At 40.9% G+C, this 19,043-nt stretch overlaps 1 protein-coding gene across 11 annotated transcripts in view; it reads right to left on the bottom strand.

Moving 5' to 3' along the window:
• The window catches only part of AGK (acylglycerol kinase), a 165,037-nt gene that overhangs the window by 12,130 nt on the left and 133,864 nt on the right, over positions 1-19,043 (bottom strand). For all 11 annotated transcript variants that reach the window (XR_010842055.1, XR_010842056.1, XR_010842054.1 and 8 more), the window contains 2 exons: positions 7,467-7,546; positions 4,472-4,529 (listed from right to left, as the gene is read on the bottom strand). Coding sequence is in view for 8 of the 11 variants with exons in the window: in XM_067041976.1 (XP_066898077.1) it covers positions 4,472-4,529; positions 7,467-7,546 (138 nt within the window). In the remaining 3 variants the exon portion in view is untranslated. The remainder of the gene's footprint in view (positions 1-4,471; positions 4,530-7,466; positions 7,547-19,043) is intronic.

Consider the following 19,043-nt stretch of genomic DNA (forward strand, 5'->3'; position numbering starts at 1 on the left):
GCGGCCTCCATTTCTCTCCTAACACAGAGCAGAGAGGAGAGCAAAGTGGCCCAGCAACCAACCGCTGCTTATGCTCGTCCAAGAAAACCTCAGGATGAACAGGCATAGAGTCAGTCATCCGGTACTCCGACTTAGCGATGGTGACACACACATGAAATCCAGCTGTATCCCATCCCTTCCTCACTCGTGTTACCATCTTCCACACAGAGACCAGACTGGTTTAGTCCAGCCTCGAAATCCAGCCCAAAGCCTCTCATTCCTACTTCAAAGGCCAACATTCTCAACTCTAGATTTGTCTTCTTCCTGGGTCCCATCAGTGTCCCCAGGGATGATGAAAACAACACCCTAGCCTCTCGGCCCTTGATGTCACCTCTGACTCACCACAGCCACCGATTTCCATGGCCACGTCCCGGTCCTTATCGGTACCCGGAACTACTCCATCTTAGAAATCGAATGCCCGGGTATCCTACCATCTAATCACTTCCCCTATTCTTCTGGTTGATTCTTTTGTGCCCAATGGCTCTTAGGGTGAACTACTCCCTTGTTCTCAAGTTTCCGTGGGGTGAATTACAAAAGAGTAACAATTCCAACTTCTCTCACTCCATCTCTTACTCCTTCCCAAGTCCAGAAAGACCCAACCCCTTCTCTTCTCCCTCTGGAAGTGGCTGTCCTGCGGACTCACGCATCCACTGCTTCCTCACGCAGTGAGCTTACTTAGCAGTCTCTGCCCCGAAGGAGATGTTTTAAGTGGATAAATTCTATTTGGAGTATTAGGAAATCAGATTGTGACCACGTATCCAAGCTGTGTCCTTCAGTCCTGCTGACATTTATAAAGCTGGTATGTTGATTTCCATCTGCTTTGTTCTTGCATTTGGTTAGTCAGAGGAGGAAGAGAGGGGTGTGATTTGGGGGCCCGTGGAGACCCTAACCACACTAAGCTCTCAGTCGCACCGAGAATCCCAGCCCCTGGCCGCGCCATTTGTCCTCAGGCCAACCAGATGAACAGTGGGTTACTTGACATCACTCTCTTTTCCCATGGCTTTTGGCCCTCGTGTCTTCTTTCTTCCATAATGTTTGCCCTGAAAAGCCCCTATTCTTGATCAATCTGTCACTAGGTGTCTGTACTTCTACATCGTGGCTCAATATTATTAGAAGGGGAAATAAAACGCTCCTGCTGAGTACTGACACAGGGAAAACAATCACCCAAACGAGCATATCGATGTCAACAAATTCTTGGTCTAAGGTTGTCCATGCCACTTGATAATCCTTCTAAATCTATTTTCATCTTTCTTCAAAACTCCCCGTACCACCACCACCACCACCATCACCACCACTACCGCCACCATCACCACCACCACCACCATCACCATCACCACCGCCATTACCACCATCACCACTACCGCCACCATCACCATCACCACCACCACCACCATCACCACCACCACCACCATCACCACCACCGCCACCATCACCACTACCACCACCACCACCATCACCACCGCCATTACCGCCACCGCCACCATCACCATCACCACCATCACCACCACCACCACCACCACCACCACTACCGCCACCATCACCACCACCACCACCATCACCACCACCACCACCATCACCACCACTACTGCCACCATCACCACCACCACCACCACCACCATGATCACCACCACCATCACCATCACCACCACCACCATCACCATCACCACCATCACCACCACCATGATCACCACCACCACCATCACCACCGCCATCACCACCATCACCATCACCACCACCACCACCTCGCTTTCAAAAGATCACTTGCTTCCTGCACTTCAGTGAGAATATCAAGACCTCAGTGAGAACCGCCTTACCGCTTTATAAATACGTTTTCATCTGTACCTCTTCTTTATTTCTCTCCTGTCTCAAGGAAAAAGGCATCCCTCCCCCATCCAAGGCTAGTCCAGGATTTTGGATCCCACTCCCTTCCACGTGCTCATGGAACTAGCTGAGTCAGTCATGCTTTTTGTGTCCTTTCTCTCTTCTCCTCCCATTCTTTTTCACTTCTGCTTCAGGAAATAAAGACACAGATATCTCTCCAATTAAAAAAACCAGAACACTCCAGTGGCCTCATATTTCTCACTAGCTTTTTGTCTTTTTATGTCCTTCTCTTCAGAGTCGAGATCCTTGAGGTAGTGGCTCTACTGTCTCTACTTTTGCTCTCATTTACCCCTGAACTTCCTTCAGTGCAGCTTCAGCTCTTCCACCCACGGGCTACCGAACCTTCAGAGGGCACTCACTTTCCTGCCTCTATTTAGACTCTGCCATTGCTTCTTGAAATCTCACTCTCTTCTTGAAATTCTCTCTTCCATCGGCTTCTATGTCGGTACGTCCTCCTGGAGTCTCTCTTAGCGGTTCCCAGGCATCGACTCTGGCTCTTTAAATGAAGGCTATTCCTGGACATCTATTCTCGATAGTAACTTCATTAAATCCATAGCTCAATGCCACTCATACACTTATGACATTTACATCTATTTTTTTAGCCCAGATCTCTCTGAATTCCAGACCGAAGTCACGACTGTATCGCCACTTGTCTGCACCACCAGTATGTTAAGCTCAGTATGTGCCAAACTGAAAATTTCATCTTTCTTCACAAACTTGATTCTACTCCAATATTATCAGCATTAATGGAAAACTCTAGTTACCAAACTCTAGTCCCTCAAACCAGAAATCTGGGAATACTACGTGCTCCTTCCAACTTTTGAGGGCTGTACCTCTTTAATCCATCCTCTGTGGTCAATATTCACTGTTACCACCTTATCACCTCTCAACTGGATTACGTTAACAATCTTCTACCTGATGCCTTTGCCTTTAACTACCCACGTCCAATCTCTTGTCCACGCTGTTGCCAAACAATTTTTCTAAAGTGAAAATCTGCTCTTGCCACTCCCCTGCTTAAGACTCAATAACCCTCTAGTGCTTTAATGATAAATGGCAGATCAACACCTGCCATAAGCGGTCCTGACCTAACCCTCAAAGTGCCCTTCCCGCCATGCTACTGCGTTGGCCATAATTGAAGACCGTGTTACACCACTGTGACTTCACACATCCTCACCGCTCCGCCTGGAATGCCATTTATCTAGTCCTGTGTGTATTTCCAAATCTGGCGAAAGTGTCACCTTCCCTGGGCTGACTTTACCAGCCTTCAGTCCGAGGTCAATGCCCCTCCTCTCTGCTTCCAGCTCATTCTCTCCATGTTTCTCTCTTAGCACTTGCCAAACTGCTGATTTACTTGGACCTCACCCCCAGCACTTGAATACTTCTTGAGGGCAGGAAACCTGTCTTATTTGACTCTGCATTCCAAATATAGAGCAGGGCCTGCCACACGACAGGTATGCAGTAGTTGTTTGCTGAAGAAATGATGGAAACAGTTTACATGCTCCCAGATTCTACAACTGAAATATGTAGTTACTCTATTTCTTCCTGAATTCAATCCCTACTCCACCAATGTAATTATCCCCTCAAGCAACAGCAGTAATGCATTTTACTCACACAATTTGCCTTAGGTATGGAAAGTCCTTGGCGCCCCCCAAGTTCATTTTAATAATCATGTAGATTGGTTACCCCTAGTACTTTAATGGTTTTGTTATCCCTCTGGAATTTATTTAGAAGGTAAAGGGAGCTATGTTTTCCAAACATTTTGCAATAGACATATATTACTTTTGTAATTCGAAAAACACTCGATACTCTGAATGTTAACATTAAAACCAAACTTTTCACTACATTCAAACTTCATCTGCCAATTTTCAGATTGGTCGAATTGTAAATATACTACCTTGATTTGCGTAAAAGCTGAACACAGTATATAGTACACAGATTAAGTATGACTTTTCTATTAGCGTTTTCATTAATATACATTGTTGAGCTTTTCTCTGTGCCAGTATTTTTCACTGTATAGTCTACAGCAGCCTGGCCTGATAGAACTTTCTCTGATGATGACAACTGTCTCTATACCTGTGCTGTCCAACACAGCAACCACTACCCACACCTGGCTAGTCTGAAAAAGCATAGGTTGAAGCACAAAGCAGAGTTTGAAACCTCCTATATTATACACAAGCCTATATGATGAGATACAAAACTTCAATTCATTTCCAGATGCTTACATAGACACACTTGCAAATAGTTAATGAGATACAGGTCATTGTGTTCAAGGTTTGTCTGGTAAGAGTGAGTGAATGAATGGACAAAGGGAAGTAAAATACTAAAATGAAATTAAATGTGGGCTTGGTAATGGAGAGGATAAGTTGGTAGATGAGAGGATCACAACAGGAATGCTTTCTGCATTTGTATATAAGTAAATATGCCCCATTTTCGTGTTGGAGCATGCCAAATACATCTGTAGCAAGAAATTTTTAAAAGTTCCGAATACACACATCACAGAGGAACAACAAAATACCGGAGGTCAAGCTTCTACATCGTAACCTGTATTTACCTTAAGAGTGCTGAAAAAGTGGGCTACTTTGGTTTTTAGAGGCCCAAGATACCAGTACCTGAGAAAAACCAAGATAAAAATGTAATTAGAATATTAAAAGAACTATCAATGTGCTAGATACCATTCATGACGGATAATACATTAGAATTACACCTTTACCATGAGTGTCTGCCCTGGAGGCTTGGAGACTGTGGTTTAGCATTAAAAAAAAGTATTGCAGTAAGTTTTAAATCTGCATTTGAATACCATGTCAAACCGTACATAATTAGGTATACAGCAGCTAGATCCTTGCAATCTACAAGGGATATATAATCAGAGTCTCCTTGAATCTCTAAATTCACAGGTATCACTGTAATATATACTTTCCACCATGGAATACAGTTGAGTATACATTCCAAATGAGTGGAGAGTGATAAAGCCACAATGAGATGCAGTCGCTGGGTGCTGATGTATACTCATGAGCTAAATGGCTGCATTCTGTACACCGTGTTCTCTCTTACACACAAACATACAATTAAAATCTGTAAATCAGCATAATTTCACATTACTCATGTTATGCAGCTTGAAAATGGCAAATGTGAAATCTGGGAATGAAGAGGGTCTACTTCATATTGCTAAATACCTAAAAGCTACTGAAGAGAAAAAGATGCCTAGTTGGAATTAGAAAGTGGCATAAAGTAGATTTCTCTCTTAAAACTTATCTCTGTCACCTACCAGCCCATCTTAACTGCTCCCTATTTGTTCTGGATCAATATGTATTTATTTAGCACTTACTATGTATATGGAGGAAACGAAGCAATATAAAGAATATAAAATTCTTGCCTTTGAGGGCTCCAATCTGAGAAAATAAGGCCCCCCAAAGTAATAGAAAACAACAAATAAATAAACATATTTATATGACACGGTATAAACTGACCACTATTCGTTAGTAAGGAGAGTCAAGAAGGCACAAGAAGTCATTAAGGTCCTAAAATCATTGAAGCAGCCACACTTGCATAATGAATGACACAAGAACAAAGTAAGGGCATGAGACCTAGAAACATGGGTTGGATTTAGATACATGAAAGAGAGAAGGAAATCATTCTAAGCAGAAGGAGTAGTAAAAGTACGGGACACACTGAGAGTAACAGCCAGAGCAAAAGCTTTATTTAAAGCAAAGATACACAACTCTGTAATGAGAGGTGCTGATGGATTAACTCGGGCCTTGAATGCCCAGACAAGGAGTTCAGCTATCCAACGAGCAATGCGGAACCACTCTATTACCCAGGTAAGTACCCGATGCTATCAATGAGGGCTCTGACCATCTAATTTTTTTGTTTTTGTTATTTTGTTTCAAAGGTTACTCAATGATTTGCTTCTTTTCCCAGTTAGCCAGACAGACACACATCCCATCCAAGGCAGTTTATTTCTAAACTGCCTGCAGTTCCCTCCATCTGTATCAACAGCAAGTTCTGACGCGGCACTTGCAGTCTTCCTGAGGCCAGCGAGGCACCGGTTCCTCACAGCCCGACGGCTTCTCCTCTCATGACACACACAGCGACTCAGTGCATGGTCCTAGTCCAGGTGCAACAACAACCAGGATTTTAAAACTCCCCGCTCAGAAATCCAACAGAATATGGGCCACACGTGATATTCCTAAAGGGCGGACCTACGCCTGTGCTCAGTACATGTAGAGAGCAATTTGCTCTCATCAGACTTTCTCAGGGGAAACGAAGCAATTCCTCTTGGTAAATTGCTGGCATTTGAGATTACAGATCAGACACAAAGACAACTTGTGGAATCAAGATAACCACGGCATACTTGCAAATAAAAGCTGTGGAATATTAAAGAACACAGTGTATGATACAACATAGTGATATCTCTCTTTTGACAGTCCACGGTCACGAACTTCATTAGTAGGACTAACCAGTGAAACAAATGAGAGAAATTTCTGTAGGCACTTCCCTGGCAGTCCAGTGGTTAAAAGACTTTGCCTTCCAGTGCAGGGGGTGCGGGGTCGATCCCTGGTCAGGGAGTTAAGATCCCACAGGCCACACGGCCAAAAAAAGCAAAACATAAAACAGGAGCAATATTGTAACAAAAATTCAATAAAGTTAAAAATGGTCCACATCAAAAAAATAAAAATACTTTAAAAAAAAGAAATTTCTGTAAAGAAAATGAGCAGGAATGCTACAATGTGAAAGAGGGGTTTCTTGATAAAAGCTGTGTGTGAGATCAATCGTAATTCATTTAAACCACACTAAAATTGTAAGCCCGTTTTCAAGAAGAGGTAAAGAAAAACTAACGCCCACCAGCGAGGAGGGAACCTCACGCCACCTCTGCTCAGCCCCACCTCAGGAAGCCCTGCCCAAGCGGCCTCTCCATGCAACAGAACAGGACACACCCTCTTTCCGAGCCAGGAGCCTATCCTACACGATGAATTCTCCAAAAATAAGACCGTTCGCATGAAAAGCCAGCGGCGGCCCTCTAATCACCTCCTCCACAGGACTGTTTCTTCCATCTCCCAACATAGCCAGCCATCTGCCCTTCTTCCTCCTCTGAAAGAGGCGGCCTGGGGTCTGTGGAACTGCTAGGCTTTCAGAAAGAACACCTCTCGTCGGGGCGGGGGGTGGGGGGATCTTCCAACCAGGGTTGTGAAAGCTCCACGAGGCTGTGGCCGCAGCGGTGCCTCTGACTTGGTACCCAGCTAAGGAGGCCGCGGGAGGAGAGGCCATCAAGTGCCCTCCGGGCTAGCGTGGCCTCACCCACGCTCAAATACGACGTCGAGAAAGAGAGATGCACACTGCTCCTCTTGAGCTTCCACCAAGCTAGCGTGGAGGAAACCGGAACTCTCCGCTGCCTCTCTGCACGTAAGAACTTAAACCTCTGCCTCTGTTATTCACACATAATTCAACCGCACTAACTCCTAGATCATTACATATTGAAACCGCAAGGACAGGGACAGAATAAGAAGGTGTCTTAAAATCACCCCCACGTTAATACAGTGCCCCTTTACTTGCTAACTGAGACGCCAGCATCTCGGAAGGATCCCCATCGAAGGCCGGTCAGTGCAAACACGGGCTGTTCCTTTTCACCCTGGAAGTTAAACACATTTAATTTAAATTAATGACGACAATAACTTGGAACTCTCTACAGGTAAGTAAACCAGCAAACGTTCATGGCCTACATTTCATCAAACCAAAATTCTAAAAGGGATGTTCCCAATTTAAGAAATTAATTCTGTGAGTGCTCAGTAAAAGTACTTAAACTGTCCTGTAAAATGAAGCTAACTTTTATGTATTAGGCCTCATGAATCCACTGGCAAGAAAACATAGTATCATATTTCAGACTGTAATCATTATGCTGATTATTGGACCAATTAGTCGGGTCAGCCAGAATTTCCTCTCTCTCTCATACTTTGTCCAAGGCAAGGATAATTTAAGCCTGCGTTCTCTTTGGAGGGCCAAGAGCTATCAAGGAAGATCAGCGTCCTGGTATGTACTCCAGAATGTTTCACTTGGATATCTGAAAATACAGCCAGATATTTGTCATAACAAATCAGGATGAAAAGTGATTTGGATTTAGTCCAGTGCTTTAGGGCCAAATACTGCATATTATAATCAGCAAGCTTCTAACAAATCAGTGAGTTTATTTAGCAATATATAGGAAACACACAATTGAGCCACTGCCTCCAAGAGTTTACACTTCATGATGGGCTTTCCTATATGAAAACATATACACCAGGATTCTGAAAGGGACTTTCCCGGTAGCTCAGAATCGCAGCTAAAGCTCAAGGGTACCCACACTCTAAAGAGAGCTGCCAAATGCCAGACACAACTCCACAGAATTTGCTAAACAGGCACAGAACCAGCTCGGTTTCCACCATGCCATCATTAGAACCAGTGTAAGCAGAAGATTAGGAACTGGAGGAGAATCCTTGGCACTGTAAGTTGTTGGCCTAGAGAAAGCGTCTAAGTCTTCTTAGGAGAGGAGAGGTAGTCCTTCCCTGCTCAGTCCCACTTTCACTCCTGTTCCCGCTACACTGAAACAAGTGAGGGTTTTCTAGGCAAATCACACATGAATAGGGCCAGCCTACCAGTAAAAGACACTGGCCTCTCATTCCTTGGTTGTGTATCTGTTGAAGCAGATTTCCTTTTCTGCTTTCTCCACCTGCTTAAGCAAGAGGAGAAGGACCTAGAGGGAAATGGCAGAGCAAAGAGGTGATGGTAAGGTAACCCACTACTGGCACAGCAAGGATTTATTAGTCTCCTGGGTGCCTGGTGCATACTGTGGAAGACAGCAGGGCTTGAGCCATCCTGACTATACTAAGCTAATCATTCATTCATTCTTTTTTTTTTCATGAATCATCATTAACGGATATATATTATATATTAGGAACTAATGATAAAAAATGTCCTCAAAGAGCTCAAGGTATAATGGGGGGTAGAAAGACACAGACAATAACAACACAATGCAGTAGGTTCAAAGAACAGAGAAGTGTATCAAGTATAATGAAAGTACAGAGTAGGTGCAACTGTATAGTGAGTGAGGGAGCCAAGGAGATGGATGGTCAGGGAAAACACAATGTAAGTTTTTAAGACAAACCATAAATTTTAAAGAATAAGGTAAAATCTGAACAGACTGATTACTAGTAAGGAGACTGAATCAGTAGAAACCTCTCAACAAACTAAAGTCCAGGACCAGACAGTTTTACTGGTAGATTTTACCAAACATTCAAAGGACAATTAATACCAATCCTTTTCATACTCTTCCAAAAAACAGAAGAGGAAGGAATTCTTCCAAACTGATTTTCTGAGGCCAGCATTACCCTGATACCAAAGCCAGACAAGGACAATACAAGAAAACAAAATTAGAGGCCAATATTCCTGATGAACATAGATGCAAAAACCCTCAACAAAAGATTAGCAAAGCAAACTCAACCATACATTAAAAGGATCAGACACTATAAATCAAGTAAGATTTATTCCACGGATGCAAGGATGGTTCAACATCTTCAAATCAGTCAGTATGATATGCTACATCAACAAAATGAAGGATGAAAATCATATGATCATTTTACTAGATGCAGAAAAAGTATGTGATAAACTTCAACACTGATTTATGATAAAAACTCTCAACAAAGTGGGTATAGAGAGAACATACCTCAACATAATAAAAGGCCATATATGACAAGACCATAGCTAACATCCTACTCAACAGTAAAAAGCCTTTCCTCTAAGATCTTGAACAAGAAAGATGCCTACCCTTACCACTTTTATTCAACATAGTATTGGAAGTGTTAGAGCAATTAGGTAAGAAAAAGAAAGGCATCCAAATTGGAAAGGAAGAAGTAAAACTATCATGATTTACGGATGACATGACAGAACTAATAAATTCAGTAAAGTTGCAGGATACAAAATCAATACACAAAAATCTGTGGCATTTCTATAAACTAATAACAAACTATCAGAAAGAGAAATAAAGAAAACAACTCCATTTACAATTGCATCAAAAAGAATAAAATATCTAGGAGTAAATTTAACCAAGGAGGTGAAATTGAAAACTACAAGACATTAATGAAAGAAATTGAAAATGGGAAGATATTCTATGCTCCTGGATTGGAAAAATTAATGATGTTCAAATGTCCATACTACCAAAAGCAATCTAGAGATTCAATGCAATCCCTACCAAAATTCCAAAGACATTTTTCAAAGACACAGAACATATAATACTAAAATTTGTATGGACCCACAAAGAAACCTCAAACAGCCAAAACAATCCTGAGAAAGAAGAACAAAGCTGGAGGTATCACACTCCGTGATTTCAAACTATATTACAAAGCTATACTGATTAAAGCTGCATGGTACTGTCATAAAAACAGACACATAAATCAACAGAACAAAGAGCCCAGAAATAAACCCACACATACATGGTAAATTAATTTATAACAAAGGAGCCAAGAATATACAACGGGGAAAGGACAGTCTCTTCAATAAATGATGCTAGGAAAACTGGACAGTCACATGCAAAAGAATGAAACTGGACCACTATCTTACACCACATAAAAAGATTAATTCAAAATGGATTAAAGACTTCAATATAAGATCTAAAACAATAAAGCTCCTAGAAGAAAACATAGGGGGTAAGCTTCCTGACATAAGTCTTGGCAATGATTTTTAAATCCAACACCAAAAGCAAAAGCAACTAAAGCGAAAATAAATAAGTGGAGTTACATCATACTAAAAACCTTCTGTTCAGCAAAGGAAACCATCAACAAAATAAAAAGGCAAACTACTGAATAGGAGAAAATGTTTGTAAATCATATATCTGTAAGGGGTTAATATCCAAAATATATAAAGAACTCATATAACTCAATAGAAAAAAAAAAAGCAATCCACTTGAAAAATGGGCAAAGCATAGAAACAGACATACTGATGCCCAGCGTCATTAATCATCAGAGAAACGCAAATGAAAACCACAATGAGATAACATCTCAAACCTATTAGAATGGCTATCATCAAAAAGACAAGAAAAAACAAGCATTGTTGAGAATGTGGAGAAAAGGGAAACTTTGTGCACACTGGTGGGAATGTAAATTGGTGCAGCCACTATGAAAAAGAGGATGGAAGTTCCTCAGAGAATTAAAAATAGAGCTACCATGTGATCCAGCAATTCCACTTGTAGGTATTTCTCCAAAGAAAACACAAACGTTAACTCAAGAGATATATGCAACAGACACCACAGAAATACAAAGCATCCTAAGAGACTACTACAAGCAACTCTATGCCAATAAAATGGACAACCTGGAAGAAATGGACAAATTCTTAGAAAGGTAGAACCTTCCAAGACTGAACCAGGAAGAAATAGAAAATATGAACAGACCAATCACAAGTAATGAAATTGAAACTGTGATTAAAAATATTCCAACAAACAAAAGTCCAGGAACAGATGGCTTCACAGGTGAATTCTATCAAACATTTAGAGAAGAGCTAACACCCATCCTTCTCAAACTCTTCCAAAAAATTGCAGAGGAAGGAACACTCCCAAACTCATTCTATGAGGCCACCATCACCCTGATACCAAAACGAGACAAATATACTACAAAAAAAGAAAATTACAGACCAATATCACTGATGAATATAGATACAAAAATCCTCAACAAAATACTAGCAAACAGAATTCAACAACACATTAAAAGGATCATATACCATGATCAAGTGGGATTTATCCCAGGGATGCAAGGATTCTTCAATATATGCAAATCAACCAATGTGATACACCATATTAACATATTGAAGAATAAAAACCATATGATCATCTCAATAGATGCAGAAAAAGCTTTTGACAAAATTCAACACGCGTTTATGATAAAAACTCTCCAGAAAGTGGGCATAGAGGGAACCTACCTCAACATAATAAAGGCCATATATAACAAACCCACAGCCAACATCATTCTCAATGGTGAAAAGCTGAAAGCATTCCCTCTAAGATCAGGAACAAGACAAGGATGCCCATTCTCGCCACTATTGTTCATCATAGTTTTGGAAGTTCTAGCTATGGCAATCAGAGAAGAAAAAGAATAAAAGGAATACAAATTGGAAAAGAAGAAGTAAAACTGTCACTGTTTGCAGATGACATGATACTATACATAAAGAATCCTAAAGATGCCACCAGAAAACTACTAGAGCTGATCAATGAATTTGGTAAAGTTGCAGGATACAAAATTAACGCACAGAAATCTCTTGCATTCCTATACACTAACAACGAAAGATCAGAAAGAGAAATTAAGTAAACAATCCCATTCACCATTGCAACCAAAAGAATAAAACACCTAGGAATAAACCTGCCTAAGGAGGTAAAAGACCTGTACTCAGAAAACTATAAGACACTGATGAAAGAAATCAAGGATGACACAAACAGATGGAGAGATATACCACGTTCTTGAATTGGAAGAATCAATATTGTGAAAATGACTATACTACCCAAAGCAATCTACAGATTCAATGCAATCCCTCTCAAATTACCAGTGGCATTTTTTTACAGAACTAGAACAAAAAATCTTAAAATTTGTATGGAGACACAAAAGACCCCGAGTAGCCAAAGCAGTCTCAAGGGAAAAAAACAGAACTGGAGGAATCAGACTCCCTAACTTCAGACTACACTACAAAGCTACAGTAATCAAGACAATATGGTACTGGCACAAAAACAGAAATATAGATCAATGGAACAGGATAGTAAGCCCAGAGATAAACCCACGCACCTACGGTCAACTAATCTATGACAAAGGAGGCAAGGATATACAAGGGAGAAAAGACAGTCTCTTCAGTAAGTGGTGCTGGGAAAACTGGACAGCTACATGTAAAAGAATGAAATAAGAACTCCCTAACACCATACACAAAAATAAACTCAAAATGGATTAGAGACCTAAATGTAAGACTGGACACTATAAAAGTCTTAGAGAAAAACATAGGAAGAACACTCTTTGACATAAATCACAGCAAGATCTTTTTTGATCCACCTCCTAGAGTAATGGAAATAAAAACAAAAATAAATGGGACCTAATGAAACTTCAAAGCTTTTACACAGCAAAGGAAACTACAAACAAGACAAAAAGACAACCCTCAGAATGGGAGAAAATATTTTGAAATGAAGTAACTGACAAAGGATTAATCTCCAAAATATATAAACAGCTCATGTAGATCAATATTAAAAAGCAAACAACCCAATCCAAAGATGGGCAGAAGACCTAAATAGACATTTCTCCAAAGAAGACATACAGATGGCCAAGAAGCACATGAATAGCTGCTCAGCATCACTAATTATTAGAGAAATGCAAATCAAAACTACAATGAGGTATCACCTCACACCAGTTAGAATGGGCATCATCAGAAAATCTACAAACAACAAATGCTGGAGAGGCTGTGGAGAAGAGGGAACCCTCTTGCACTGTTGGTGGGAATGTAAATGTATACATCCACTATGGAGAGCAGTATGGAGGTTCTTTAAAAAACTAAAAATAGAATTACCACATGATCCAGCAATCCCACTACTGGGCATATACTCTGAGAAAACCATAATTCAAAAAGACACATGCACCCCAATGTTCACTGCAGCACTATTTACAATAGCCAAGTCATGGGTAAGCAATCTAAATGTCCATCAACAGACGAATGGATAAAGATGTGGTACATATATACAATGGAATGTTATTCAGCCACAAAAAGGAATGAAATTGGGTCATTTGTAGAGAAGTGGATGGACCTAGAGACTGTCATACAGAGTGAAGTGAGTCAGAAAGAGAAAAACAAATATCATATATTAACACATATATGTGGAACGTAGAAAAATGGTACAGGTGAACCGGTTTGCAGGGCAGAAATAGAGACCCAGAGGTAGAGAACCACCTATGGACACCAAGGGGGGAAAGCTGTGGTAGGGGGGTGGTGGAGGGATGAATTGGGAGATTGGGATTGACATATATACACTAATATGTATAAAACGGATAACTAATAAGAACCTGCTGTATAAAAAATTTTAAAAATAAAAAAAAGGATACATGCACCCCCATGTTCATTGCAGCATTAATTATAATAGCCAAGATATGGCAACAACTTAAGTGTCCATCGACAGATGAATGGATAAAGAAACTGGCACGCGCATGCACGCACGCACACACACACACACAGACTCAGGAATATTATTTAGCCATAAAATAGAATGAAAACTTGCCATTTGGGACAACATGGATGGACCTTGAGGGCACTGTGCTAAGTGAAGTAAGTCAGAGGAAGACAAATACTATATGATCCCTCTTATATGTGAAATCTAAAAAGACAAAAAATAACAACAACAAAGAAAACAAGCTTATAGATGATACAGAAAACAGACTGGTGGTTGACAGAGGCAGGGAATAGGGGGTGGAATTTTTTAATGCAATCTAACTATGTTTTTTGATCCAGCATTTATATGTATGTGTATCTGTATCTATATCTATATCTGTATAATTCCTGGATTCATTCTTTTATCTATTCATTATAATTTTTGCAGATCTACCTAGGAGGTTCCCAAGAGTGAGCTAAGCACTATATAGTATTGAAAGAGAAGGAACAAGGCTGAACCATACAGTACTGGACTAGGGAAGATGCATGCTCATTAAAAAAAGAGAGAGAGATAAATCAGGTCCCTTGAGGAAGGACACTATATGACAGTAATAAGTGCATACTATAGTGATTTCCCCCGTCCTTCCCCAAAAAGGAAAAATAAATAAAGCACCTAGATTGGGGAGGGTGGGAAGAAAGCAGAGAGAAAGAAAAGAAATGAGGAGAAAGGGCGCTCTAGCCTAAGGGAGAGAATTAACACTATGTGAATAGTTCGCTGTATCAATGGGAACGTTTCCCAAATGTTTCTTAAGATGTTAAGTGTTACAACTGATGATGATGATGATGATGATAGAAGATTCCATGTTGAAATAAGTTGGGAAATATCAAACTTATTTGGTTTGAAAGAAGTTATGTTTACTGCAATTCTTTTTAGAGTCTATAATATGTTAATGTACATTATAAATTTCCAAAAGAAGAAATACAATATACAGCTTTCCTGAGTTGTTAACTGTTCAGCCCTTCTCTGGGAAGACATCTTGCCTAAGTAATATTCCTTAGGGAAATGCTGTTCTAAAGCATGTAGTGGAAGCAAGAAGTGCTGAGCTAAGTACTCACGAATTCCTGACTGGTGCTCTAAAACCATTTTCCCTTTCTTCATGGAGGGGGAAGAATTTGGGGACTCTTCTGTTAGGATTAACCAAAAAGCCTTGCAACCTTAAGGTTCCGTGGAATTGAGTTGCTATGTTCCAGCAAGGGGTAGGAAAGGAGTGTGAAGAATGTGAAGAGTCTAGAAAAGCAGATGGGCACGGAGCCCTCAGGATTCAGCAGAGGCCTGAGGGTCAGTAGTGGAGACACTGGTCCCAGCTGGAGGGCACACAAGCACAGGACAAATAAGCAAGGTCAGCTGAACAGAGTGGAAGCCAACAGACCAAGCACCACTGTATCTTATGCCAGTGAAGTTCTAGGCGATAGTCAGATTATGAGATGGAGAGATCAGAAAACAAGAACAGATACTGTACAGAAAGACAGGCACACAGCCAGATCTTAGCAGCAAAGGAGATAAGCTGCTCCAAGTCAGAAGCTCCCCTGGACACAATAAATCCCTGCGGGGAAATGGCCTCAGGCTCTGCAGAGGAAAACAACTGGGAGAGCTGGTTGGAAGAGAATTTAAGGAACAGTGACAAGAAAACGATCCTGGTCAACTAGACAAGTGCCCGACCTATGGATTTTAGGGATGCCAGATGAAGAAAAAGAATCCAGGCAGAAGGAGCTCAGGAGCAGCTCCAAGCACCGTCTATGAGAATGATCAGAGCTGGGGCTTCAACAGAAGGAAGCCAGGAATGAAAGACAGGGGGAAGGGGGAGAGTCTCACTCTCACCACCTCCCCTACCTTCCTCATTTGGTTCTGGGTTGGCAGAGTCTGAGTCCAACTGAGAGACCAAAAAGAAAGAACTAGGAAGAATTCCATAAATCTTTACAGTAGTTACTTTAAAGTCAAGTTCTAGGCATTGTAGATGTCCACATGGGAAAACTGCCCTTTAAAAATCATGTGACAGGGCTTCCCTGGTGGCGCAGTGGTTGGGAGTCTGCCTGCCGATGCGGGGGACACGGGTTCGTGCCCCGGTCCGGGAGGATCCCACGTGCTGCGGAGCGGCTGGGCCCGTGAGCCACGGCCGCTGAGCCTGCGCGTCCGGAGCCTGTGCTCCGCAACGGGAGAGGCCACAGCAGTGAGAGGCCCGCGTACCGCAAAAAAAAAAAAAAAAAAAAATCATGTGACAGGCCAAGAGTGATCCCACCTAGACAAAGCAGTGAAGGAAAAAGCAATGGACTGTAAGACAGAAAATCCTTATTCTACTGTCTACAGCACAACTAGTCATATGATCAGATAACCCTTTTTAAAAAATCTGTCCAGGGAAGATACTAATACACATCTTGCTTCCCTCGCTAAGGTAGAAGTCCTAAGGAGATGCGAATTCACACTATACAATGAAAACATAAAGCACTATTATAGCTTCCAAGGACTATTTCTTTTATTTTTGGAGAATCTTCCATTATATGTTTGTGTTTCAGTTTGTTTTTTAAAAGAAGAGGAATCTGGTATCAGGCTTCATCTGCAATGCTTTTCACCACATTCTGAAAGCAATTTCCAGAAATAAAGAAAAAAGAGAAGACAAATTCAGCCTAGCTGGGTGCCTCAGAAACTACAGTAGAAGCTACTGTACTATGTTTTCTAGGAATTGGTTTTAAAAGTTTTCTGCTTCTTGGGGTGTGTTACCAATATACAGAGCCTGTGGTAAGTTTGATACTGGTTTCATCAATTCACAGAATCAGTATATTTGAAAGAAAAAGATAAAGGAGACAAGAGACATTTAAATGCAAGCACAGTCAAGAATGTTCAGTTAAATCCTAATTACTCGGGAATGTATTACTTCTCACACATAAATAAGCAGCAGTAAATCACTCAGTTATTAAGAGATCTACCCTGATTCACTCCTTTGACAGCAACAATACTTTAAAATAATGGATGCTGATCTGTAGTCTCTTTTCCAGGCTAACGTTCCTTTCAGCACATTTTGTGAAAACGATTAAGCTTTATTAGATGCTAAAGAATCAACTGCAACTTAAATCGCTTTTATCCTGACCAACAAGGTCATGGTGGAGAGTCGAGATATCACTGCATAAAGCACAAAGGAAAATAAAAGGGAAATGGGTTGCAAGCTCACAAGTTCATCAACCGTAAATGTGCTTATAGCAAATGCCATATAACTAGAACGACATTTTAGGATTGAAGTTTGGAATCATGACACAGTACGGAGGCTTCTTCCAGATACTAGGAAACTTGCATGAATACAAAATGTGCATAGCCTTTGGAAGACAACCTGAATGTAGCTGGTATATTCTAAGGCTAAACCTGAGTAAAGTACGCAGGATTCACTGTTGATAGGATTATTTGGCTTTATGGTTGGTTCAGCCTTCTTAGGAATCTGCCTTTTCCAGGGGGAAAAAGAAGAAATTTAGATGAAGAAGGAATAGATACTTAACTACCATCAAGCGAGAATATCTTTTCCCTAGGAATTAAACCCTTTTTAGAGAGAAGATTCTGATCAGGAATCAGGAATGGCTATTGGGTCTTCTTCCCTCCAAAATTTTAATATTGGTAAGATGTCAAACCGAAAAACCTTTTATACGTGCAATGAATACCATATTTACCTCTCACCCAGCTTCACCAGGCCAACATTTCCCCACATTAGCTTTATCTCTGTGTGTATAGTTTGTAGTATTGTTAAATCATTTGCAAATAAACTGCAGGCTTCATGACCTTTCACTCCTAAATATTTCAGCATGTATCTCCCAAGAACAAGGACATACACAGACATAACCGTAACACCATTGTCACTCTCAAGAAATCTCACACTGGCATATAACATCTAATATATCATCCATATTAAAATATCTCTGATATCTTTTTTTTTTTTTTTTTTTGCAGTACGCGGGCCTCTCACTGTTGTGGCCTCTCCCGTTGCAGAGCACGGGCTCCCGACGCGCAGGCTCAGCAGCCACGGCTCACGGGCCCAGCCGCTCCGCGGCATGTGGGATCCTCCTGGACCGGGGCACGAACCCGTGTCCCCTGCATAGGCAGGCGGACTCTCAACCACTGTGCCACCAGGGAAGCCCTCTCTGATATCTTTTACGGCTGACACTGTTTTTCATTTTTCCAGTCCAGGATCTTGTACTGGACTTCATTATGATATTTCTTTAGTTTCCCTTAATCTTGAACAGACTATCTTCTTTTAGATTTCATGACATTGACATTTTTGAAGAAGCTAAATCAATGCTTGTTTCTAGAATGTCCTACAATTTGGATGTGATTGTTTTCTCATTATTAGATTCAGTTAGATTAAGACTAACGTTTCTGGCAGAAAACTACATAGGTGATGTATCTTTCTCGATATATCGCATCAGGAGGCAGATAATGCCCATCTGTCCCATTATTGGTGATGCTGTTTGATCACCTGGTTAAGGTGGTGTATGCTAGATCTCTCTACTATAAAGGTACTTTTTCCCTTTGTAATTATTAAGTAACTTGCGATAATTTGAGACTGTGTGGATATTTGTTTCTCAACGGCCTTTTACTCAATGTGTGTAGCATCCACGGATGGTCCCTGTTTGAATTAGTGATTTCATTAGTGAGTGCCAAATGGTAATTCTCTATCTCTGTTGTACCTTATACATTTATAATTTGGCAACTCTTCTGTAACATAACTATAGATTCATAGATTCATCACTTTTATTTAATGTATTATAATCCACTAGCATTATTCTTTTTGATGTGCAAACTATCCCAAAATTGGCCAATAGGGTACCATCAGGCAGGCTCCTATTTTGTGTTGTCTTCATTAGTTTTTGAGTAGTTCTTTGCCTTATTCTTGCCCTGCCTCTGAAAGACATCTTTTCACAGAGTCCTGTTAAGTTTTATTAGGGAATGGTATTTA

This window comes from Kogia breviceps, chromosome 9 (genome assembly GCF_026419965.1).
Source record: "Kogia breviceps isolate mKogBre1 chromosome 9, mKogBre1 haplotype 1, whole genome shotgun sequence".
Taxonomy (NCBI): domain Eukaryota; kingdom Metazoa; phylum Chordata; class Mammalia; order Artiodactyla; family Physeteridae; genus Kogia; species Kogia breviceps.